Source organism: Fulmarus glacialis, unplaced genomic scaffold (assembly GCF_000690835.1).
Source record: "Fulmarus glacialis isolate BGI_N327 unplaced genomic scaffold, ASM69083v1 scaffold9217, whole genome shotgun sequence".
Lineage (NCBI taxonomy): Eukaryota > Metazoa > Chordata > Aves > Procellariiformes > Procellariidae > Fulmarus > Fulmarus glacialis.
This window is the reverse complement of record NW_009221238.1, coordinates 22187-48606: the sequence shown is the minus strand read 5'-3', so window position 1 is coordinate 48606 and position 26420 is coordinate 22187. Positions and strand designations below refer to the sequence as shown.

At 42.8% G+C, this 26420-nt stretch overlaps 2 protein-coding genes across 2 annotated transcripts; one reads left to right on the top strand and one right to left on the bottom strand.

Annotated features, from left to right (window-relative positions):
• Window positions 1-3: 3 nt before the first annotated feature.
• Window positions 4-9959, top strand: ZXDC (ZXD family zinc finger C; the record flags this gene model as incomplete). Its single annotated transcript, XM_009581021.1, has 10 exons — window positions 4-58; window positions 600-752; window positions 1725-1803; window positions 1915-2045; window positions 2956-3126; window positions 3704-4389; window positions 5122-5206; window positions 7040-7212; window positions 8512-8613; window positions 9666-9959. Coding segments are annotated over 10 exons (1722 nt in total), but the record flags the coding sequence as incomplete, so codon positions are not given.
• Window positions 9960-12454: 2495 nt separating this feature from the next.
• Window positions 12455-24558, bottom strand: LOC104079111 (coiled-coil domain-containing protein 37-like). The gene is made up of 14 exons (XM_009581020.1): window positions 24534-24558; window positions 24068-24174; window positions 22495-22687; window positions 21778-21845; window positions 20961-21124; window positions 20267-20347; window positions 19470-19651; window positions 19229-19391; window positions 17650-17698; window positions 16923-17074; window positions 15887-16022; window positions 15207-15409; window positions 13544-13637; window positions 12455-12568 (listed from the first exon to the last, which is right to left on the bottom strand). The coding sequence occupies exons 1-14, from the start codon at window positions 24556-24558 to the stop codon at window positions 12455-12457; spliced, it is 1731 nt and encodes a 576-aa protein (XP_009579315.1).
• Window positions 24559-26420: the final 1862 nt, after the last annotated feature.

The following is a 26420-nucleotide window of genomic DNA, read 5'->3' as shown; positions in this document are numbered from 1 at the left end:
GCCCACCGCCGCCGCAGCCACCTGGAGCCCGAGCGGCCCTACCGCTGCGACTTCCCCGGTAAGCCGCCGCTGGGCCTCTGGGGCCTGGTTCCCTCCCCTTCCAGAAAAGAGCTCGCCCGGGTAAGCACGGGATCCCTTCCCCCGCTCTGTGCTGCGGCTCAGCTCGCTTTTCCTCCCCGCTGCCCCTCCTTCCCCTTCGGATCGCCTCCAGAGTCTTGAGGAAAGCGCCGCTCCACGCCACCTCAGTTGTCAACAGGGAAAGTTAGGGAGCTGGAGGATGCTGCGCCTTCGCTGGTCAGCTTACGCGTGGCGCTGTGCTGGCGTGGTGAAACGCCTTGAGTCACAGCACAAGGCTTCAGTGGTATGCCTTAAACTGGACTGTACATGTTTGGATTGCCCACCTTGGCTAAATAGTTGTAATCCCTGGGATTACTGTAGTTTAGGATTGCACTGTTTGGTTTTTCCGTGTGCCGGGATGTAATATCCTGGAAAAAAGGATCACAGAGGGGCCCCACTAAAAGTTGGGAGGGAGAAGAGAATGCAGTTTTCCTGACTCGGGTCCATATCAAGCTGATGTGCTGTTTCCCTTCTCTCCCCAGGCTGTGAAAGAACATTTATCACAGTGAGTGCGTTATTCTCCCATAATCGAGCCCACTTCAGAGAGCAAGAGCAGTTCTCCTGTTCATTCCCTGGCTGTAACAAGCAGTATGACAAAGCCTGCCGACTGAAAATCCACATGAGGAGTCACACAGGTATTCATGAGGGTGACTTGTACCTGGGGAAGTACACGGAAGATAATGTATGGAGAGTGGACTTCAGTTTGCTGGAAAAACTGAAAGTCATGAAGGCAGAAAGGGTGACACGAGTTATTTGCAGTCAGTGACAACGTGTGATTCTTGGCCTTTTGGGGGTAGGAGTCTGCTGAAGGAACTTGCCAAATGTGAAGTGGCTATGGACATACAAAGCTGTGGCTTTTGGTATGTGAACTCTCTTCAGAAAAATTATCCCAGCTCTATTCCCAAGTTCATAGACATTCAAAACATTGTGTAAATTCTAATCTTGCTCAAAACAAACGGCTAAAAAAATCTCAGAACATGTGAAATTTATGTACAAAGTTTGGAACAGCAAGAAGATAAATTTCAACTCAAGCAAGCTCTCCTGACTTGCAAGGACTAAGATGAAATCTAGCCTTTTAATGTTTTAAAGACAATTATGTGTACCCTCTACTGTCCTCTGTTTTCCTGGTTTCATGGCTTTACAGTGTGGGTTTTGTTTTTTTGTTTTTTTGTGTTTTTTTCAAGTATCTCTTTTGTTAATTGAAAGTTCATAGACGTGATGGAAACTAACTTCACATACTTCTTTTCTTCACATACTTCACATACTACTTTAACATATAATCACAGGTCATGAAAACAAAAAAACATTTCAGCTGTGTTTCTGTTTTCAATAATGCTCTTATTGGGTTATTGAAGCACCTTCAAGATGGCTCAGATTCATATGAGATGGATTGATAATTATCTATGCTTCCTGTAGATGTGATGGCCTTGAGTTAAAGATGACTCAGATTGTACGATGGGGAAGGGGCATCACAGAACTCTACAGTGAATTGCCGAGAGGGTGGTTGAGTCTTCATGTTTTAAATCAATTCAAGCAGCTCTTGAGATTTTCTAGTAGCAGTGTGTATTTCTGTATTAGATTATTAATGTAACCTTTCTTTGTTTAAGGTGAAAGGCCTTTTATCTGCGACTTTGAAGGTTGTGGCTGGTCTTTCACCAGTATGTCCAAGCTGCTGAGACATAAAAGGTAGCCTTTTCTGATTGTACTGTCCTAAGTCACTTGCTGTTTGTTTCTTTGTTTTTCTTCCAGTACTTAAGTGGATTTAGTTATGCCAATGGCAATTTCCTTCCTTTGTAGGAAACATGAAGATGACAGGAGATTTATGTGCCCAGTAGAAGGCTGCGGGAAGTCCTTCACAAGAGCAGAACACTTGAAAGGCCACAGTATAACTCACCTTGGTACAAAACCGTTTGAGTGTCCAGTAGAAGGTATTGTTCAACTCTTGTATCTATTAAGTGGTAATCAGTGTCTATATTGGCTAAAGATTTTGTGCCTTTTCCCAAAACGTAAGCTTATTACAGGATCGGAGCAATTTAGAGTGAGTCTTCTAACAGAGTTTGAAGAGGTAAAACTCAACAGAAGATGTGTAACTGAATGAGTAATCATTCTCAAGTTTATGGATTGTGGAGAAAACAGTGGTTCATGCTCTAGCTTGATTTTGTTCTTTATGATGAACAGAACTGCTTTATTCTGGAAAATCCTGCTTCTGCTACTCAGTTTCTGCAGGTCAGCTTTTTCACTTGATTCATCAGAAGTAGTGAAAAGTGGTCCTGTCCAACACCTTCAAGGCCACGTTTTGCTGTTGTGACATGTCATCTTGAGTGTTCAGTGGTTGCACTGTGGTAGTCTTTGCTGCTGGGATGGCCATGTAAATGGTATCTGTTTTGGTTGTATGGGAGCCTTGCTGATGCTCTGTGCGTTTCTTAGCACTACCTCCATCACAAAGATTTTGGGTCTGATCTGGAATATTCTGATTCATAAAGTAAAGCAGCTCTGCTTGGTGATTGTTTCTCCTTTTAATGGTTTTGCCAGCAGTCGTCATGAAGAGTGTGCATTTAAGATGCCATAGTGGGGAAAGGTTGCGCGTTACACTGACGTAAGAATTTCTTGTTGTTGGAAACCGGTTATTGAACTATTCTACCTACTGAGATGTCCTTGATGTAAAATGAGGAAGTGTATATTTGGCTTTCTTCTGATTCCTCTGAATGTATGCACAGGTGCTGCAAAATAGCAAATAGAGTTCTGCAGAGCTACTCTGATTTGTTGTGTTAAGATACTAAATATGAACATCAAATTGAAATTAGATGAAACATTAAAGCCTTGTATATCTTCTTTCAGGCTGTTGTGCAAAATTTTCAGCACGAAGTAGTCTGTATATTCACTCCAAAAAACATCTTCAGGATGTGGACTCATTAAAGACTCGTTGCCCTGTATCGAGCTGTAATAAATTGTTCACTTCCAAACACAGTATGAAGACGCACATGGTCAAACAGCATAACTTCAGCCCAGGTAAAGTATTTGTCTCAAACCATAGGAGGGTGCCGTGGAAAAACTAAATGGTTTATTAAGGAAAACGTGTATTTACTGATGAAATCTGAGACCCATCAATATGAATGGCAGAATCTTCACCGAGACTGGAGGTGTTTTTCCCCCCCTAAAATTTTCAGTGGGACCTGTAACTGAGTGTTGGAAATTGCAACTTGAGCTTGACCTGTGTGAAACTGTGAGAAATTGCAGCTTTTTTGAATGAAGTAGGGCTTGTTCTTCTCCATGCTTTCTGTAAAATATGAGCAAGGACTAAAAGCACTTCATTTTGCATTCATTTTTCCACCCTTTACAACGTAACTTAGTCTGGACTGCATTAGTATTATCTTTTGGCAGGTGCTTTTGTAACTGAAATTTCTCAGTAAAGGAGTGAACTTATTTCAGTAAGCTTCTTTTCCTTACATCTGCTTTCAGGGTAGTTGGGAAGTGTTTTAGTAGGCTGAGAATCTAGAGTTTTAAGCTTCCTCCTTTGATCATTCATTTTTTTCCTCCCCATTGTCTCATGAACGGTCTGTCTTATAACCAATCCCTTCTCTTCCAGATCTCCTAACTCAGCTCGAAGCAACCAGCTCTCTCACACCCAGCAGTGAACTCACAAGTCCAGGACAGAGTGATCTCAGCAACATAGACCTTGTATCCCTGTTCTCCAATGTGTCTAGTAGCCATTCTGGAATTGCAACAGACATGGCGCTAGTGAACTCTGGAATTGTCACGATCGATGTTGCTTCGGTGGGCTCTACGCTCGGAGGAAACCTGCCTGTCAGTAACAATTCTTTAAGCCAGGCAGTTGATCCCTTGATACTAGTGGCTAGCAGCGATATGCCGCAGAGCCTGGACAGTTCTCTCTTGCTGGGAACCAGTGCAACAGTTCTACAGCAAAGCACTTTAAATTTGGATGATGTACAGACTGTCAATGCGGAAGCCTTGGGTTCGCTAGCATCTCTGTCAGTGAGGAATTCCAGTCAAGATGTGCACGGTTTGACGTCCAGCAATAATTTAGCTATCGACACAGCCACTTTGACTCCTTCTAGTAGCCTCGGCAGTACCAATGTGCCTGAGTTACTAACACCAACTAAAGTTGAACGGAATTTGCTTCCTAGCTCGGACGTTGTTGGTCAACAAGAGGGCAGCAAAGTAGTGACGCAGTTTGTCTTCTCCAACCCTCCAGGGAGCTACAGCGCACAGAAAGAAATGGATCTTGGCACAGTGACTGGCAGCTCATTTTTGGTATGCAGTAACTATATTCATTTTACCCCTAGATGACTGAGACACCCTGACTTTGGGGGTATCCGTTGCTACTTATACCTTATAGGGAGACCTTTCTCAGATTTTGGAGATCATGCATTTTGGCTTTTTTTGATGAAGGATGTAGAATGTTATGTTGAATAGTGTGTTGTCAGAAGTAGATTCGGTGTGGTGATAGGTTCTCTTAAGAAAGACTGGAATTCTGGTGGGGAGAGTTAAGGGAGAACCTTTGAAAATAAGGGATTAAAAAACAAGCGGCCATCTGTCTGAGGATGAAATGGAATTTATAGGAATACCCAAGAATACATGGTATGTCTTGTGCATTTCGTTCTAGGGAAGCATTTGGGCTGGGAGAGTAACTGAAACATTTTCATCTCAGTCCTGATTACTGTTTAAGTACTCTTCCCTTTCTGCTTTACTATGTTACTGCAGACTTAACTGTTTATTTACATTACAAAGTAAATGTTTACCCTGTTAAAATCTGAACACTTATAAATGTGGAGCCAACTTCTGTTTGTGTTTGACTCCAGGTATTAAGTATATATGGGGAATTTATTGAAACTAATCAGAAGAGCATGGTAAACTAGAATTTAGTGTTTGCAGTGTAAAAGATAACTGCAACTGAGAACTCGTTAGTCTGTGTCCATTGTCTTGGTTTGTTCTTGCATTCAAAAAACTTTGCATCTCTTGGCTTTTTTTTTTTTTTTAAACTAGGAGAGCAGTGGGTCTGCGAGAACAGACTACAGAGCCATTCAGCTAGCCAAGAAAAGAAAGCAAAAAGGGAACGGGAGCAGCACAGGTGAGAAGCCGTTTATTTTGTAAAATTTACTAAATAAAATTATTTAGGGTTTTTGGCAGTGAAATGGGAGCAGGTATCTGAGTACATTCTTAGACATCACACATGGTTTATTGCTAGTTAAAATAATTATGCATGTGGTGTGCCATCTGTTACTCAGGATAATCACATTCTGTGGAATGTGAAAATCACAGTAAGTTTACAAAGAAATCTGCACCATATGTTTCATGATTGTTAACAAGACACTATCTCTCCATCTCTTCGTCTGCTTTTTTTTTTTTATTAAAACAAAAAAAATTAAGGTCACTTTGCTTTCTGTTATTTATGCTTTTGGTCTTACCTAGTGGGTTCTGTTTTACTCAATACAGACAATGAAAACATCAGCTGGATTTCTTTTGCTTCTGTGTTTCACTTAGTAACAGTGTGTATGCAGCGTTAAGGAATTTAATTCTTAGTTATCTAGAAATACTCAAAGCTCTCTTCTAGGTTTTAGCCGTGTAGACAGTTCTTGTGCAGGGTGAGGTTTAGGTCATGATTTCAGATGTGTCGTCTTTCTCTTAAACTGTAGTTAGACTCAAAGCTGAGTGATGTGAATTATACACCGTTACTTTGTCAGATCAAATGTGGCTCACTAGACTTGCATGAGCTCAGGCTTTTGCGTTGTGTCTACCCTGGGGGCTGGGCTGGAACTTCATATATATGTGTATAGTTTAGTTCTTCCTTGCTGTCTCTTAATACCTTCCACCTCTGAAAATCAAGGTGATAATTTTTAAGCTGAGTTAAGAGACTAGTTCTGAATTGAGCACTGTAATGTTTCTGTATTTGTAAAAGGTATACCTGCATAAGTTCTGTCTGGTTCAGTGAATCATCACATGGAAGGATAACTGCTTTATGAAGCTAGTTCTAAGTGTGCTTGTGTTACCAAACATGTGCATGTATCATCAAACATGTCTTTTGGACATTAGTTTAAAAAGATGATTGCACTTAATCTGTATGTCTCCTAAAATGGCCTCAGAAAAATTACTATTTCTGTTCCTACTCAAGACTCCCAGTAGTCCACTTTTCACCAGCTGTTGCCTTAATGCTACTATGTGCTTCTCAAAGTGGTCTAAAGAGTCTTATATTTCTAATTGGTTTAACTAGGTTGAATAAACACTGTAGAGGGAAGCTCAGTGTTTAAAAAGAAGTTATCCAAGCCTTTTATTTACTCTAGATTTAAAAAAAAACAAAACAAAAGAAAAAGAACCCTGAAACAGCTGACAGGATTATATCCTTACATTTATTTTGATTAGGTTTTTGGTTTTCAGCTTGTGATACAAGCAGCTGGTTTGTCTTGTTTTAAACTGAAAAATGCTTAAGGTTTTGATAGTTGTACTTCTGTAGCCTGTTCTACCTAACAGTCCTTGAAATCTTTCTGGAAATAGAGGAGCTTCACTATGCTTTTTTTACAGTTTGGAAAAATTATGTACATGTCTTCTCAGGAAATGAGTTGCAAAATTAAAAATAGAAAATGCAATTCTACTTCCTAATTCCATTCTATAACTCCACAAATATGCTGATATTTCTGTGCTACCACAGGGGTGAGCCCTAAGCTTTGCAGTTTGTGATGTGGTTTTAATGGCATTCATGTAAAAAGATGCTCAGTCAGCAGTTGGAGTTCATCAGCTGATTGCTCTCTGGCCTTTTAGCAGTTATCAGGTGGTGCTTAATTATATTGCACTGTTCCAGGCATTTGCTGTGTGTAATGTAAATAACTGCATAAAATTGAAAAATACTAGCAGGAAACTTTGGCAAATTGCTTCTGACAATCTAAATATTAAAATTGCTTTCTTTTAGGGGCATCTGGCTCAGGTCAGAGGAAAAGCAAGGGTGGTAAAGTAAGCCCTACCAACTTTTCATCATCCACTCCTGGCAGTCGACTGGGTGGCAACATAGTTCTGCCAAATGGAGGGCTGACAATAAGGGACCCTGCCACTGGAGCCCAGTATGTGCAAATTCAGCTTCTTCAGGTAAGTGCTGAGGAGGAGAAGCGTGCTCATCTTCTCTGTTACTCAAACTGATGTGTTTGTGGAAGAATCTGCCTATATGTGAACTGAGGTACTACTGCCCCTAGATGGGATCTTGAGATCTGCAGTATGTAGAATGTCCATTAGGGCATTTGCCCACAAGAAGCACTTTCCTGGGAGGTTTATATGAAACTGGCCTTAGAGAGGTCTAGAAATGCCTGAAAACAGAGCTGGTTCAATCATAAAACTGTTGGGGGCCCAAACAGATGCATTGTGGAAATGGGTAAGATGTTTTGTTTGGTTTAGTACTCATCTTCAGTCCAGCTTGGAACTTACCGGCACTGTAACTGTAGGGAACATCCTGTTCAGCTTCTTAGGCTGGATACACTTGATGTAGGAAACACTGTGGTGGAATTAAGAGCTTTAGCAAACTTTTGTTTTGCATGTGAGAGTTGTGATTCTTCAAGGGCTTAGGATTTTCCCAGTTTGGACAGGCAGTTATGAGAGCAGAAAACAGGTGCTACATTCTTGTCCCAAAAATATGGGTAATTGTTCTTCCAAAAGGAGAGGATTACTAGCATGCATTACCTTAGGGGATGCATGGGAGTATGACTTTTTCCTCCAGTCTTTGTTGACACCGCCCCAAATTCTTACGTTACTCCGCCTCTCTCTCATTTACAAGGTAAGTAAGACTGACATGAAAAGATTCCTGCAAAATGAAGTTTCAGCCTGAACTGTTATTTTTCTAAACTGTTGAAATAAAGCTTAAGATTTTTTTCTAAAAATATCTAGTAATCTCTGTGGGCTAATTAGTGGAGCATGGCAGGTAATGTGTTTTTGGCCAGGTGTATATCTATATAGTATCCAGAAAGAGGGTAAGTTCATTCCACTTTATCTTAACAACATATGGAGGAAGCTATGGGCAGAGTTCTTCCTCTATCTATTTTTCTGATGGGTGTAAACGTTTGTAACTTTTATGTTAAGTGTCAGCTTCACACATCATGATGAAACTTGCCGCATATTTCTGAGTGTTACATTTGTTGGAAGATGAACTGTTCCTTCCGTTTCAGTTCTAGCCAATTTTCCAAGTTGATTATGATAGGATAATAGGTTGTACACTGAGCTAGGTTCGTATTTTAAGTGGTAGTTAGCTTTCCACATATCTTTGTGGATCTAGGCCTTACTAGTACAGTGCAGTAGGTGTATCAGATTTTTTTAAGATTGTGAGGCTAAGTGAAATTTGCCATATTGTGCTGAGATGCTTGGGGGTCTTGTAATCACATCATGTTTCTGCATTCACAGGATGATTCCCCAGGAGAGGGAGATTTGCCCTTTCAACTGAGCTCGCAGTCCTCCTCATCACATTCTCAGCTTACAGTGGATTTACCTGTTCACATACTTCAGGTACAGCATGTCAGAGCCGTTGGGTTTTATTGCCTAGCTTGAAAGGCAAGAGAGTTTACTGTGAACACTCTGGTGTTCTGCCTAATGAAAATACCTTGTTTTCCACTGGGGGTTTAATTTTACTTACAAGAAGCAGTAAGCAGAGAGCTGCACTGCAAGATTTATCTTGTGTATGTTACCAACCTTTGACACATCATAGGTGGTTGTTTTTCTTCCTCTGTTACCGAGTAATGAATAACTAAATGTTACTCATTTATTACTGAAGTGCCCCATCCTTGTTTTCCTGATCCCATACTGCAGATATTAAGTGGGTCAAGAAAGAGGATCAGAATTGGTATGTAACAGGCTACAGGAAGGGTGGGAAGAGGGAAATAAAATCTTGAGCCTAGATTTCAGAGCAGTGTCTATATGGGAATGGCAGATTAAAAAGCCTGCTTGCTCTACAGTCTTTTGTTTCAACTACTTGCCCTTGTTAACTAGTGAGTGTCAGTGTTGTTTGAACGCAGAAAGCTTCATATAGCTTCTTGCGTAAATGTTCTGTTATCTGCTGTTTTGGTAAACTGCATGTTAGTGAGTAGGAGCAGTTGAGAACCAAGCAGCAATGAATGATTAGCATGTATCTAAACCACATTTTCTACTTGACCATGTGGGGCTTCAGTTTTGATAAACTCTGTAATGCAGTTATTCTTACCAAGTGTGTTTCTCCTGGATAGAAAATAAAGCTTTTGTATTTGAGAGGAGCACCTTACTGTGAAATACAAGAGGAGTACTAGGATCGTTGGCCACGGTAGAGAGTTGATAGGGGAAAAGCAAATAGTCAGTGATGTTAAATTCATGTTCGTTAGTACTGCTCATCTGAAGAGTTCCAAACGAAAACTGGAACGGCACTGTTTGAGTGGGTCCCCCAAGTAGGAAAGCTTTGGGGTTCCTCTAAACCATTCAAGGCATTTCTCTGGTCTTGGATAAGTGTCAAGGTAATCATACTGATAAGCTTTAAAAGTATCTAGAAGTGAAAGCACCGAACTCTTCATGCTGTCTGTTTGCTTTAACAGGAACCACACAATTCCACTGAAGATGATGCAGGTTCTGATAACTCTCAGTTCACTGGAAGCACAATAAACTTACAGGATCTGGAATGACCGTTATTAAGAACTGTTACTTGAAAACAAATTGGGCAATCATGTCTTGACAGAGTGAGATAACTGTGTGGGTCTTTTTCCAAGGAAAATATGAAAACTAGGAGTACTGGATTATGGTTGCACTCTTTGCAATTTGCTAAGGACAGTTGCAGCTGAAAGATTTTCTTAAAAAATGTAAATCCCACTTGATGTGCCTGTGTAAGATACCCTGTCTGCCTGGTGGTTGGAGAGACTGAGGCAGACTGCTGTACAGTGTTGTTTCAGGGAGAAGTACTGTATTAAACTTCAAACTGAGGTAATATTTACTGTTTTCACAGGAAAGCAAGTATTCTACAGCTAACAAGTACAAATTTGTAATCCTGCCTACAACAGCTAAAACCCTTCCATTGGTCTCCTGCTGGAGCCAGTGGCATCAAGGAAGTAAGAGCTAAAATTTACAAGTGTTTTCCACACACAAGAAAATAATTGTTTCGGCCCCTGTGTTTTGGCAGAAAACTGGAATAAGGTGTCATATGTAACAAAATTAATGTCCTATGCCATGAAAATGAGATGCTCTAAAATCTTTGTTTTAGAAAGCTAGATTCTAAATGTTAACTTAGCTGTGAATCAGTTTGTAGCTCATGTTGAGTTTCTCCCTTTCCTTGCTCCTGCGTCCCAAATACTTTGCTGAATTCTTCCAGCAAAACTTGAAAAAGAAAACTGCAATAGAACTGTACTCACTGTAAGTGATTAGCTAAGAGTCCAACAGCATCTGAGAGAGGTTTGTTTTATCTTTGTGTTCCCTTTTTTGGGAAGAATGTTGACCATCACGTAAATTTAAGCACCTTGATTTTATCTCATCTATAAACTGCTGCCAAGTTACGTGTAAACTGGCCACTACCTTTTTATTTTGGGTTGTTGGTTTTTTTTTTTTTTTTTTCAATTGAACACTGTTAACACTTGTTCTTTATTGATATCCCAGAGTGTCACATGCACATGGAGGTTCCGGCTGGTTTACAGAATATGCAGTTGTCAGAGTATTTTATGAGGGAAAAAGAATTGTTACCTAGGAAGATTTGCCCCACTGAAAAACTACAGTTTCTTTTGGGGTGGGGAGAGAGGTTGTACGTACTGTACTTATCTGGATTGCAGACACCTAAATAAGTGTAGGGTTGTATAGGAAAAAAACCCCTTTGGTTACATTTTAAGGTAGTAATTTAAATGTTTCTTATGGTGATGTACTGAATGCCTATAAAATTATGTATAGGAATTTGATAAAAGGGTGTATGTACTGTTTTTTATTCTCAATGAGGTGTGTGTGTATGCACGTATGTGTATTTTTTTTACAAAATAAGATATGTCATGCAGGAGAACATTGTGATCTTTCTAATCTTGCACATATTTATTTATTTTACAGTTATACTGATGTTGAATTCACATGAGGTCATTCAGAAATGCTTTTACTTCCTGTGCCTTTTGAACTATGTATGTGTCCAGATAAATGCTTTTTTTGGTTGAAGACTTGGGGAGAAAAAAAAGCATACAGGTTACATTCAACTTTAGATCCTGATTTGTAGGCAGTATTATATCCTCTGGTTGAAGCAGTTTTATTTTTCTGTCTTTAGCTTAACTGAGTATTGAGGTCTCTCTGTTCCTCTCATCCTGAGTTTACAGCGTATGTCCAGGGAATCTCTTAACCCTCTCAGGTTGGGTTTCCAAACCAAACTAATTGGTAGATGAGATCTTCTACCTGGTAGCTGTGATTGCAGCTCCTAAGAGATAGAAAGGTTGAGGAGGAATCATGCTGAAGGGACTACTGGGTCTTGCTCTAGTGGTCACCCTGGAAGCTGAGACACCTGGAGCTCCCAATGCCTGCATTATTCTGTTCTCAAGGACCATACCAGTTCATAATCTATTAAAACGGCCAAGGAACACTCCATCTTTTTATGGGACTTGCAACCAAATCTTTTTACTTCTGACAATGTACCTCACTCAGCTTTGTAAGTGAATGTAAAGTGCTAACCTCTTGGGGCCGAAAATTGGATCACTTGGCTTGAACTCCATTGCTGGCAATGGATACCTGAAGAACTGCTGGTGCAAAAGGGTGAATAAAGCTCTTTTTTATGGTCAGTTTGTCACTGGGTGTTGTTCTTTGTATGGATGCATCTGACATAAAGCTAATTGCTAGCAGCTTGATTTCTGCAGAGCTTGTGTTTTTCCTTCACTTGTATCTTTTCCACAGTAGTGGGGTGGAGTCTATAATGAAACCCACCCTTTGGATTAAAGCATAGCCTTCGTTTTTTATACTCCTTCAACAGACTTTTGATTATAATAAATGTCTGGCAGGTGCCTGGCTTAGTCACGCCTTAACAGAGATTGTTACTCAGGACTGTGATAGATCTCACTAGTTGGGTTTGTAGGGATAGTGCTATTTGTGTCAAAAACTGAATGAGAAAAGCATTGTTGCTAGCATGAGCCTGAGAAGCAAAATGAGAATTTTAATTTATTTTCTTAGGCAAAAGATCAATAGGGGGGTAAAAGGGGTTGCCTGACACAGCAACTTTCCCTCCAGTCTTAGGGTAGGAGAAGATCTTGGGGTAGGAGAAGAGGGGAATTTCATGGGACTGTGAAGTTCATCAACTGAGCAAAGACTAACAGAATGCAGGTGAAATACTTATTCTAGAGCAGGGTCAGCCGTACATGCTGTGGTTAAGGCTATGCTGTCAAGAGAAATAATAGAATTGTTCTTCTTTCTCCTTATCCGTTTGTTCTTGGCTGTGCTTTTTCTTCTCTTTCCTGGCAGGTGGGTTGGAACGAAACACCAGCCTCCTGCCGCTCTGCAGAGGAAGAAGAGGCGTGTGCATCAGTGCTGTGTTGGAATAGCGTGTCTGAACCACGCAGCTAAAGCTGCTTCAAGCTGCTGGGCTCTCCTGCTGCGAGGGGCCATGGCCCATTGCTGTCTAGGCAGGTTTCAGTGTGTCTATTAAGTGTGTTTTTTCTATTAGAAAATGAGTGTCAAGCACCTGAAGGCCGTGCATGTGATTGTGCTTCAGCTTCTACAACGTACTGTTGCACCTGCAACTGGTTTCTGACTAAAGCCTTATTTGTACTATCTCAAGAGGATAGGAAGTTGGAAGTCCGAAGAAGTATCTGAGGGAGCCTGCAGAACTCTCTTATCTTGGGTAAAGGGGCAGGGACTCATGGCGCCTGTTCTCAATCTTCCACACTGTCATCAGCTTGGTGTGTGACAGAACTGGGATGTCCTCGCTGTCGTGTTGACCTGTGAACTGTGCAGCAGGAGCCATGGCCTGAAGCTCCGCACTGTGCCTCCTGAGGGGCCAAAGCTCAGTTTGGCGTAATGCAGAACGTGCTAAAAAAGGTATGGTTTTGATGGTATGGCTGAGCTGATCTAGGGTCTTGCTGCCATTGTCAGGAGTGTCTTGCTGCTGCCCGGTTCCTCATTTGCTGATTTTCATGCTTTTTTAAATACTGCCAAGTTAACAAGTTGAAATGAGCTTACTGAGAAAAATGGCAAGTAATGGAGGGGGCCATGTGGTCAAGACAGAAAGATAGGAGAAGGATGATGGAAGAACACTGAGCTGGAATAATGCGCAGTATAACTCACTTCCCAGCAGTTGCTTAAGTTACATCAGTCCTGTAAACTGGGCTACACCTGAGTATGGGTGCCATCCCCACCCAGCTATGGAGGCCCCTAGTGACACTCTTCCCTTTACTGCTTGATGTTGAAGTACCCCCAGCTTCTCTGACGTGGGCTGTTGAGGTGAGGTGTTCCTATGGGTTACTGCACTTACCTTTTTTTTTATAGTTGCCTGCGATCTTTCCAGGGCCCTTTGCAATCTTTCCTCCTGCTGCTGCTTCTGTTGTCTCAGCTTTTCCTCTCTGAGCCTTTTGAAGTGAGCAAATAAAGGATGGGTTAAATGCGGCGTGCAGCTACACGGGATATGCTTTTGACACACACAGCGTCAACATCTAACACTACATTTTACATTACATCTTACATCTAACAGTGTAAGACCACGGGAGCACAGGGGTTTGGGTATAGCCGCTGCCGGAGTTTGTTGCTGTGAAGTTGGTAAGAGGGAAACGCTTGGTGCAGTTGATCCTACTCTTTCCAGAGTGATGAGTGGAAAAAGCATGTCAAGCTTTGCAAATGGGGATGTCGGACAGTTGTTCTTTGTTACAGACATGCTCTGTACCACCTTCAGCAGGTGACTCACGCTCTACAGTTGACCAGGATGCTCACCAGCTTTGTGGGTGAATGACGCTTATTGTGTCTTAAGTTCTCACCAGTGCAACCAAGTCTGTAACATACAGATGTGAGTAGGAGGGTTTTACACCCACGGAGCTACACTTCGCCTAAATGGGCACAGGGGAGGCTGATACTGTTAACTTGCTCCAATTCCCTGTGGAAATGAAGCGCTGGAACAGAAATGAGCTCAAGCTATGGAACACTGCGGTGGAGAGAAAATGAATTCTTAACCTTGTGATCTTCAGGAAAATTTTAAATGCCCTTTGAAGGTTTTTTTTTGGTTGGTTGGTTTTGCTTTTTATTTGGGGGGTCAGATTCCTTCCTGAATTCTTCTCCTCCATCCCCAGAGTAGAATAAATGTGTGTCTCATTTCTTTGGTAAGTTAAGAGTGCAAAACTGTTCACAGAACATCAGGAAGAAGCATCACACCCTTTCTACTACAAAGGTGAAGAAAGATGCAGAGAAAGAGAGTAAGTAGGAGGGAAATGTCACTGTTCTGGCTTTAAATCCTCACACTATTTTATTATTTTTTTCTCTGCTGGATCTGATTCACCTGAGGATGGCCAGATACAATCAGCTGTCCAGTTGCATCTTTGCTATTTGTGAGGGGAAATTGCATTTGCAAATTGTGTAACTGAGCCAAAAGGAATGTGTCTCATCTTGGAACCTAAATTTATTGTCTTAATTGGCTACTATTTAATTTAATAATACAAGTTAAAGTTAAGAGTTTTGTAGAAGAAACATCTGAAAGCTGGCATTGCTAACAAATGCCCTTACGGACCTGTTGATGACTGACAAAATATCAGGGCATGTCAGATTTTGAGTGTGTTAAATAACTACAGAGGAGTAATCTTCTATTTAATCAGTTTAAATATTCTTACTGCAAATTGTCATCTTAAAATGATGATTCTCATCATTGAATCTGTTTTGGGGATTTTTTTGTTCTTTTTTTTTTTTTTTTAATTCTTCCAGACTTTTCCCTTTTCTAATGTAGCTGTGGGCTGCTGCTCGCTGATTGGGAGATGCAGGTACTATGAATGTGAAACCCTTAAAGAAGTAAAATGGGATGGATTGGTCACATGGGCTTTCAGATTGCTGTTAGTTTCCTGAGTTGATCTGACAAACTTGGCTTTTTCAGTGGCTTTTCTTTTGGCTGTCAACATTTAAAAATAGAGGCCCCATTTCCAGAAGAGGTCTTGTCTTACCTTATCCTCTGTTCCTTTTTTTTGGCTTTCTCAGCCTGTTCTATCTTTGCCGGTGGGATTCTCTCCAGGTTGTCCAGTAAATCATTGAGCTGTTTTTCTATCACCATTAGCATCTGCACCGTCTGCAGGTTTGCTTCATTTTCTCCAGTGCAGTGGCAATAGACTTCCAGCACTTTCTTGTTCAGACTTGTGAGCATTTTGTCCTAGAAGTGAGAGGAGATATGGTGAGACGCACGGCTGGGTTCCGCCCAGTAGAACCACAACATCCCTCCAAAAGCAAAGGAAATCAGTACGCTTTAATTGCCTCAGCAAGACTCAATTGCTTGTTTCCCGGTTTGCTTAGCACCAGTGCCTGGGATAGATGGCTGTATTGAGCCATTCTTCTGCTGGTCTCATCTTCCCAGCTTTGCTGTGGCCTGGGACAGGTTGCAGCTGCCCGGTTGCCTCTGTGAGCCCTACTCCCACTTCATAGCAGCTGCATGGAGCAGACACATTTGCCCCAGTTTGCTGCCTCAGCAGTGCCCCAAACCTGCCCTTGCTCTAGCTCCATTGCTGAGAAACGGTGCTGATCCCTCCCCAGTGCTACCCGCTGTCCGCTCTTTTCCCAGGGTGGATATGGCTGGTGGAGAGGAACGGTTTACGCGCGCGCTGACCCCCCTCGCCTTGATCTCAGGATGTACCTGGTCATCAGCTTTGTATTCTCCAGAGGAAAAGAGGTGAACTTTGAGCTTCAGATCTGCTACTCTCTCTTCTTCCTTGGCGATGGAGGATTTGAGGGTGACTACCTGCTGTTTCAGCTCTGCTAACTTTTTCTCCCTAGGCCAGAAGAGAAAGGAGGTATTTTAAAAGGGCATCTCTGAAACACACGACTCCTCTGCTGCTTTCCAGCCTGGGACCGTCCCTCCTGCTGCCGGCAGAGGGAGGTAACACTTCATGCCATTTCTGGGGAACTTGCACCCACAGCTCTGGGAGCAGAGGGAACTTGTGATTTTTCTGGAATAACAGTTACTGCGCTGGTGTGGGAGAGGGAGAAGTAGCATAGCTAAACATTCAAGATTTTTTAATAAGTCAATGGGGGAAGCAGATTACCTTTAAAAACTTTCACAAGGGGATAAGCTACACTTTAAATGGGAATATGTGTGTCTACCTGCCACTGAAGTACTATATTGCAATTACACTTGGTTCCCTGCTGGCTTCCTCTAAGAAGAGTTTGCACTGAGTCAGAATACGTGCTGTCTGGATCACTCTAGGACATGCCTTGTTTCTTCCTTTGATCTTTCTTTATGAGAATTACGCGGTACTTCTGGCTTATGTCTACACTGGGATGCTAAATGCATCAGTTCCCCAGCCTGACCCTTGAGGACTAAGGAACTAGTCCCATGCTCAGGTCCTATCTCCTAAACTATGTATGTGGGCCACCTTCTTGGGATGACCCTTGAGGACTAAGGAACTAGTCCCACGCTCAGGTCCTATCTCCTAAACTATGTAGGTGGGCCACCTTCCTGGTTGCTCACAAGGTGGTGAGTTGCCTGGGCTGCAACTGGGCTCTGAGGTATGAGAAAGAGACTCTTTGTTGTGTGCTGCGTGAACAGCGTTACCTGTGGTCCGCAGCATGCAGCCTGGTGGCGAGGTGCTAGTGGGGGGAAGAGGGGGTCACTCACGTTTGAAAGCTGGGGCACAGGGACCCCTTCCCACCACTTGCAGAATCACACTTACATGCTTTCATGTGTGGTGATGAAAGTGTGTTGGACCTTGTCCAAACTTTCCTCGATCTCCTGGGAATTCTGGATGAAGGACAAGTTCTCTTCCTCCATCTCCGTGAAAATAGACAGCAGTTGTTGGGGATCAGTAAAATACAACTCAGGCTCCTGGAGTGGAAAACACATGTGATGAGTTTTTGTCCTCCTCTAGCTTCTTTTCCATTGAACTACATGGAGCTTGGTCTGCACCAGCCCTGGCTGTTCAAATGCTCTCCCATGTGGAGAGGGCCACAACTGTCCACATACAAACGTCTCCCACCTTCCTGCCATGTGTGTAGTTTTACATTACCTCAGTAGCTCACCCCTAAAACAAGGTGCATTTTGGGGAGTAACAAGTGGTGCAAATATCTGTGAGTGGGAAAACTTCAATTTCAGACATAAAACAGTAACTTCACTAATTTCAAAATCTCCCGTTATATGATGTCATATCTTGTTGGGGGATGGCAAGCTTTGAGATGATGGTAGGTTTTTGGAATGGAGGAGGAAAGTTAAACTAAGGTATTTATAATATGTGTTGCTAAAACATGAACATTTATGAATGTATAAACATACATTTGTAATTATTGGCTACAGTAACTCCTCAATACCATAATGAATGGTTAGAAGGGGAGAGAAATTAGTAACATGAATAAATGACACAGGACAAACAGAAAGTATAAATATTTCAACACGAGACTTCTGACCTCATCTTCATCCGAGCAGGTTTCACTTTCTGCATCCTCCAATGAGCTTCTGAAAAAGCATTTTGTGTATCAGACCCTTAGAGAAATGATAGCTCAAAGCAGACCTCGTTAGTGAATTATAAACACTGTTGTTCGCTGTTGCTGTTTGCTCCTGAACAGTCCTTTGCACATTCACACGTTTGGCCCCCGTGGCTGTGGGCTATTTGGGGGTCAGTCGAGTTAGGGGTCACACAAATACACAGCGTGGGAGCTACGTCTGTCCACAGGCAAGCTGCCTTTTGAGCTGCCCCGGGCTCTGCTGGCCAGCAGGGTCGGGACATGACGCATGAGCCTGAACTGAGGGTGTTGATCCAAACGCATTTAAACTCTATGGGAGGCTTTGGCTCTTGGGCAATGAGAAGGCAGAGGTGAGAGCCTTATTAAAAAGGCTCAGGCAGCAGCATAGCAAGTGTAGAGAAAGCCTTGTGATCCGTGTGGGATGTGGTATGGCTCCTATACAACGCGGTGTAGCCACTATGGGAGTCTGCAGTTCTTACCTGCCCTGGGAGAAGGTTGTTGAGTGCTTCTTCCTCTGCACAGCCTACTACCATTAACCAGCAGTGCGGCCTACTTTCTTGCCTGCTCAGCCCCAGGAACAGGCCAGCGCAAGAGCTGGAAGAGCAAGGCAAGAGGTGCCTGGCTGATGTTGGCAGCAGAGCCTGCCCATCACCTCTACTTGCACCTGCCACCCTGTGCCATGGAGGGGTGAAAAACCTCCGTTTGCATCATCTTAGTGCCAGCCCCACTTGTGTCCGCATCGTTCCTGCCATGTGGCAGCAGCCCAGTGATTGCAGTGGCTTCACGAGGGGTGGCACATGGCAGCCCTGCTTGGGAGAGCCTGGCACCCGCAACGCTCTGCGTGGAGGCAGAGGAAATGGCTCTGCAAGCAATGACTTACTTCAAACTCTATTGATAGCCAGGTTTTTTGGCCTTAGGAGACTCGCCAGCCACTCACGCTTTGCTTTTCCAGAATATTGCTTTCTTTACCTAAGAAGCTGGAGCTGGTCATACTTGTCTCATACTCCCACCTGCCCCCCCTTCTCAGGCTGGCCCTGCCGACATTACAGCAGCGTTACTCTGCCTGCATCCCAGCGTACGCTGTCTGAAGGCTCCTACCTAAAGTAGACAGTCAATGCAATGCGGGTCTACAGTGACCTTGGACCTTCATTAATGGCAAAACAACACAGCATGGCGGCTGTGACCAACAGTGGGAAGCAGTATCTCAGCCTCAAATAGGCCACAGAGAACCTTTGCTCCAGGACAAATGCCCAAGGTCTATGATTCCTTCTGGGGTTACCTCAAGGCCCAAATTCTTTGGGCAAGGCTCTCAGCAGAGGATTTGAGAATGGAGCTCTGTTGGAGTAGCTACAAAGGTACTGACTTGCACACCTGAAGGCTTTCTACTGGTATTTTGATTTGTTCCAGGAAGACCTAGACCTCAGTATGCTCACAGCGACGGTGAGGAGTGGGTTTCCTCTATACTGACTCCCAGTATACTCTACGGTACTTAAGTCTGTTGTTTGCATTGTCGTGTACTTACAGTTTTCTTGTTGATAGAGGCTTCAGGAAGTTTTTGAGCTGTGGCCTGATCTCATGTAATGACCTGAAATCCAAACTTTTTGAAGACAGCAGGGAACTTGGCACATCTATATAACTGGTACTATAGGGACTGGCAGCGTATGTCCTGGCTGTCAGACCCTGGCCTGGAGACAAAAAGAGATGTACACTTAGAGCATGGGGCCGCCCCAGTGAGGAGTGGGCAGCTCTTCCCGGGCACTCACCCTGCTCTGCGGTGGTGGGAGGCGAGGCACTTTCTTCATTAGCTTTGGATGCTGTTTTCAAATCCTTTTCCTTTGTGTGCTTTTTTCCATGTTCCTCCTGCCACTCTTTTGGAGACAGCTGATAGAGGAAGTCCCTGTACATCTTGTACTCCTGCAGAGTATTCTTGAATCTGGATATATCACTGGGTTGAGAGAAGTAGACAAAGTTTGTTAGCAGGGAGGAAAGCCCCTGTTTGAATAGGTTCTTTCTAACTCTTGATATTCAGCTTCACCCAGAGAAGGGGCAAGAGGGCACAAGTCTTCATGGACGTGCAAAGACTAATGGGAAGCTGCCCTGCGTGCTCTCTGTGGTCCCTCATGTGGAAGTTGTCTGATCACATCTCTGTGGCCAGACCCTTGCTATGGCACTGGGCTTGCTAGTTTGGGAATTTTTACTTGAAAATGAATGAGAAATCTTGCCAGCTCAACTCATAATGGGAATTAAAATTTTTTTTTCATCTTTCCCCAGGTCACCATTAAAATGTATTACTTAGTTTTGTTTGGTTTTTAATCTGAGACGAGGCATTTAATTGTGGTTTTGGAATATTTATACTTTTTAAAAATATCATTAAAAAAACAGTTGAGTTGTTTTAGAAACAAAGTCAGCATTTGGAAAACAAAAGCTGAAACATTTTGACTCTTAAAATTGAACATTTTTAGAAATCTTTTTCCCCGATTCCCTTTTTCCCTGAGGGCTGTGAGGGTATAGCACTGTAGGGGCTATTAAAGGCTAGGCAGGAATAGTGTGCAACCGTTACCTTTGGAGGTTCTCTATTTGGGATGTGATTGCCTGGATCTCTGTTATTTTCTTTGTCTTTGCTGTGGTTTCTTTTTCGGCACTAGGGAAGAGTGCATAAACATAAGCCATAAAACAATTTAACAGTAAGTGGGTAGTGAATTAAGGTGCATATAAAACAGAGAAAAAGATGTGGGGGGAGTGGTAGAGATCTGTCTTATAGATGTATCCCAGGTGATGCTTGGCTCCTGCCTGAAGGCCCTGCTTGTCTTGGCAAAGAGAGCAAAGCTTCCAGGGTACGGCCTCCCTAATTTGGCTGCTGCTGAGCATCAGTTGCGGCTCTGCCCTTGTGATACCTGTAATGGGCCAAAGTGCTCAACTTGCTTCACTTAGGGGACTGTTCCTGCTGTGAGGGGTTGGGCAGAAGCATCTCCCTCTCGTAAGGGTGTTGTGAGAGGAATGGAAGTGGTGAGGTCAACAGCAGGTTCCTTGCTGCAGCCAAATCAAGGGCTTTTGCAATGAGGGGATTCCCTAGCTATTGTTCTCCTTCCTCTCTTTCATTGAATGTGTGGGGAGAAAGTGCCCCCAGGTCTGTAACTCTGGGCAAACTCAGACATAGAGCATTTGCTAGCCAAAACCCTGCAGGGAGGTCAAGAAAAAGACCTCCTGTGTCCAGCGCAAAAGAGCACACGGGTGGTTCCCTCAACTTCCATTACATTTTCAGGGCTTGAACAGAGTTTTTATGGTTCTCCTTCAGGAAGTCATCAAACATGGCAGCATCCTTCTCCAGGTAGTATGCAGCTTTTTCCAGTTTTCTTTCCTCCTTCTTTGCTACGTTCTCCATCCTTTGAATCTCATCTCGCTTTACTGCTATGGCATACTGAAATGAACCCAAAAGGCAACACAGTCACATTGGTAGGTTGATTTTAAAGGTGTGTTGGTTTAGCCTGGTTCTTGGTTACCTTATTACCTTATAGTTGCTGGCAGAGAGGATAAGGATTTCAAACCCAGTTATGTGTCTTAGTGTAAACTAGGTACATAGAGGCCAGGAGATATTTCAGAAGTAACATAGCAAATAACCAGGGAAATTAAAGACAGAATCCAGAAGTCCCAACACTGCATTAACTCCTGGCTGACAAAGATTGATTCAGTTGTGTAACAGCACAATAATAGAGGTGAATAATGCGGACATTCCAGCACGGCTCCCTTATTTTGAGTTCAGAATGGCTCCCAGCTATAATTTATGTACAGGACAACAGGAGCCAAAAGGTCAGTATATCTGTGCATCTCACAAATGAAACAGTTGCATGGCTGTTACTGGATGGTGCGAATGTCCTATGTTCCTTTCTTGGTTGGGGATTGCTGGGCTATAGACTATGAACACAGGACTTGGACAATCAGTTCATGAGGTCTGATGTGTGCCTCCTTGGTATGATCTCTAGGAAATGGATCTCAGAGGAAAAAAAGCAAAATAAAGCAACACAGGGAAGAATAATTAAATGAACAGAAAGTAACATTCTTAAAGCCAAGTACCTCAAGTAAAAATATCTCTCTTCTGTCATTTATGTAGTCATGGAAGGTCTCTTTTTCTAGTGGGTAATCTGAAATGAGGATATAAAGTTGATCAGACTAGAGGGGGGAAATATGGCCAACGCAAAACACAGTGAATATGGAGGCTGCTGTGAGTATGGATGTGGTTGGCATTGGAGCTGGGCATGCTGATTATTTTATTATAGTTTTGACCTTGTTTAGGATCAGTTTCATATGGGCTTTAGTGGAGTAAAACCAGGTAGAATGGAGTGGAGAATCTGGCCCTTACAAAGGTCAATGTCCTCTAGACATTAATGGCAAAGCTACTCCTCATGTCAGAGGCGGAAAATTTAGGCCCACATCCACTAAAATCCAACTTTAGGTCATCTTAGTGGAAATGTCTGCATGGCATGAGGTCCTGCAAACTCTCAGCTGACTCCCAGCTGATTCCCAGAGCTCACAGCTACGGCAGAGACCATAGGGGATGGTGGAATCCAGGCTACTGCCGTGGGGGTGATACATGCTCTGTACGTAAATGCATGAGATGGAGGTGGCCCAGCCGCACAGAGGTTGGCAAGATGCAGCATATACCTGTTGTGTCTGCAAGAGCTCACCAAAGTCAGCTACAACTAACTGCTACTCCCACCCCCTCTTTGATTTTCACTTTAGGCTGTTACCCAGCTGAGCAGCACCACTACAAAGATAGTAACTGTTCCCTACCTTTTTTAGTTGTTATCTTCCATGAAAGACTCTCCTGAAGGCTTTTCAGTCTCTCTTCATTTGTTGCCTGTTTTCTGCCCTCCTCTTCTTCCTCCTTTTGCAGAGCTTTCCTGAGCCCTTTTTGCTTTGCTTTTATTTTAGTGGAGTAAGTAATTTTCTCATGGATTTTCATGGTCTTCATCCTTTCACGTTCCTATGAGAAGTCAGTTATGCGGACAGTTTGATTATTGTGGTTTTTAAAGACATGAGTGGTTATTCACCGTTTAGAAATTTGCAGGCTACTGATATCCTGCTGATGCATGTTTGCTTGGTTTATCTGACTAATTCCAATGATATTCTCTCTTGAGGCAACTGAAACACTTCATTTCTTAGCATTTGTTCTCATTAGTTTGTTGATTTGTATTCTGCATCTAGCCACCAGCTGTGACAGTTTGTACCTACTCAGTGTCCTCATTTTTCCTTCCTGGATTATTCCTGGGGGAGAATGGAAATTTTCAGAGATTCATCTTTAAAGGCCCGTGGTGAAAGGGAACAGGACAGCCCACGCTCAATACCAATTCAGTCCAACTTTCACAAAGGCATGTAAACCCTCAAGTTCGGATTGAGAGGATCTATTCACACCCACTCCAGAGCTTTCTGGAGGGTAAAAGGTTGTTCATGCTCAGTCTTTCACATGGGCTGAAGTGTAATTCATTGCACTCTGCACAGTTTGGGCATGGGTTAGGCTGAAGATGTCACTCAGCAGACATCCTTAGTGCACTTCTTCCTAAGCCCTTCCTGATACTTATACGGTGACGCTCAACCCAAGCTAAAACCAGACTATCAGTCATCAATGTGAGGTGACGAGGCTTGCTTAAGCTTGTTTGGAGCCCTCCCTTTGTGATTTAGAAACAAAGACCTCTTGCTTCCACACTACTGCCTGGCTTCTGCAACCATGTGCAATAATCAGACCTCTCAGAGATGTGACAACCTCTCCATGACTTCCCACCCCTTTTGGATTGCATGCCCTAAGGAAAGTCCACTGCAGAAATAAGGAAGACATTCCTGAGACCTGACACCTGGTCTGGTGGGTTGCAATTCCCTATGTTATGGAAAGAAACCTAAGGCATGAAACCCATGTTGTCCTTCTTCCTAGGCATTCATTTTGTTGGCAGTTCAGAAGAAGGTCACATCAAACATTGGAATACAGCTTTCCAAAGAGAAAGCCAAGCCTGTTGAAGTGGGAAGCAAGAGATCTTGCACCAAAGTTTTATGTAGAAATCAATGCTAACAGCACTGGCAGCTATCTTCTCCAGGAACAGGAGTGAGTGGTAAATCTACCTTGAAGTAAGCAAACAGAGTGACAATATCCAGATTTTGCACTAGCAACCAGCAAGCCTGGGCTCAGATCTGCTCTTGGTAAAGCTAATCTCTCATCATGGACTTCAGTGGACTTGAAGCTGATCTGGCAGAATCTCAGCTGAATTTGGCAGCAATTATTTCTGTCATGCACTAAATTTTGGTATTATATTGGTTGGTTGCCTGCCCTAGTGAACTGCTTGTATATACGTTGGCCTAAAGCATGTATACGTACCGCCTTAGCCTTTTTTCTTTCCTTGTCCCTTATTAAGAAAATATCGATATCTGGAGGAATTGTAAATGGATTTTTCATTGGGTTTTCTTCATCCTGTTCTGGGCTTTCTGCAAAAAATGGGTGAGGATGTAGAAGACGTGAGGCAGAATATCAAGACCCAGTGCAAAGGGGCTCTGCAGCATAATGCCTGAAGGGTGGGCAGCTGTGCTCACAGCTGCAGATACCTAACAATGCTGAACCAAGAGTGGGGAGCTGGATAGGGCTTATAAGAAGCCAGTGATATAACGAGACCTCTGTACAGTTTATGTCACTTGACCATATCTGCTGATCAACTCGATTTCAGCCAGGGATTTTTTTAAGTCTGGAGCTATTTTACCTGTTTCATTTGATCATGGGCAGAAGAGTCCGAATACAGGCCTCTCCTTGGACCTAACAACAAAAACCTGCTGGAGCATCATGACTTTACCTGACAGCACAAGCTGGGTTTCCATTCCAGGTTTGGAAGAGAGACTTTTAGATGTTGACTCTGTACGTGGAGATGGCATCTTTGACCCTGGCCCAAGGAAAACCATAAACAAAACAATCAACTGGGACCTGCCAATAACTGATGCAGTAGGTTTTACAGCAGTGATGGGCCTAGGGGCTTTCTGGACCTTAACCACTGAGTCTTTTGTATCTGTAGGAACTAACAAAAAGCTTCAGTAAACTGGAAAATATTTGTGATCTGACCCCAAAAAGGAGATGTTCATCCCTGGCTTATGTGAAAGCTGTGTAAATCACAGTCCTCCTTACGCACACACCGATGGGAAAGCAAAGACAAAACAATTTGGATATAACAAGCAACTCAAGTCCCTTGCCTCTTGTTCCACCCACATCTCCAGTTCCGATCCACACTCATACTTTTTCATCCTTCCATTGCTGGTTCACAAGCAACATTTTTACTCCCTAAAGCTCTTACCAGAAATTGCTTCGGCACTGTGGGTTTCTTGCGATAAGGCTGAGTGATTGTTGGACAGCACAGACATGCTGTAGGGAACTCTGTCGTGTTTAATTTTAGGCTGGCAAACTGTTGAAGGTTAGGTTTTTGTTTCTCTGAATCCAGCCTCTTTTTGTAGTCTTTGCTATGGGTCCTAGGGGAAAAGGCATAATTGTAATGATCTCACTTACAAAGAACAGATAGACCGTTGTTGAAGTTGTCCTCTAATCAACAAAGGTAGCAAGCTGGGTCCCAGTGAGGTATTAGTTCAATTGATACAATTGTGCTGCTGGGACCACTCCTGATCTGCACTGGTATAAGACACAGCAGAAAATATCCTCTTGCGCTTGCACTAGTTTTAAGGCTATTTTAGAGTATCATTTTTTGCTCTGAACAGCCTCCAGTTTTTATGTATTTTGAGCTAAACTCATCTGGCCTAATTTCCATGTACGTCCTTGGTGCTTTGTGTTTCCTATTGGCTGTGTTTCTGCAGCTGCCCAATTAGTATCTTATTCTTTGGAGGTGTCAAACTTTCACTGTTGATGAGGCACAGAGGCTGAGGTAGAATTTAGGCTGTTTGAATACATCCCAAATGTTTTCTCTCTCTTTTTCAATTCTTGAAGTACCTTTTCCAAAAGCCTCCTTGACTGGTTGCTTAGATTTCACGTCTCTCTAAGCTTTGCGTAACTTAATGGGATGTTTTTCTCTAGGGGTCCCTCATCGACGTCCTGGAACAACATAACCCCTGCTGATGATGCGAGTTTTGGAAAAAAACCCATCAGGGCAGGGGTAGGAAGGCAGTCAAATGCCTGCAGCGTTCAGTTGAATACACTTTGTGAAATATGCAGAGCAGTTGCAGCAAACACCTGGATGTTCAGCCCTCTTAGTGCACACCTTGACTTCTGTAATCTAAAACCTTTCTCATAAAAATCCTCTCGTTCATGTGGTTGATTTAAATTCCTGCTACAGGGAATGGGACTGAAAAGCAGGACTAGACAGAGGATACTGGCACATGGAAAATAATTCTCAGTGAAACTCTCGGAGATAAAAAGTGCTTTATAATATAATTTTAGCAAAGTATAGGAATTTGTTTCGAAAATTAACTTACAAATATTCATTTTGTCAAGGTATTTATGGTTTGAGTTTGTTGGGTTTTTTTTAATAGATTTTTTGCACATCACTTTGGAAATAATGCCAAAAGCTACAGAAGCACTAGTTGTGCTAATTATAATTATTAAGCTCAATAATGCAAATAAAAAATTGCTTTGTTGCTAGAATAATTTAGCATATGTTTCACTGCCTCTGACATTTTTATGTTTCAGCAGCTACATACCAACGGCCAGTGGTATGTGAATCAATAGATAAGGCATTCATGGT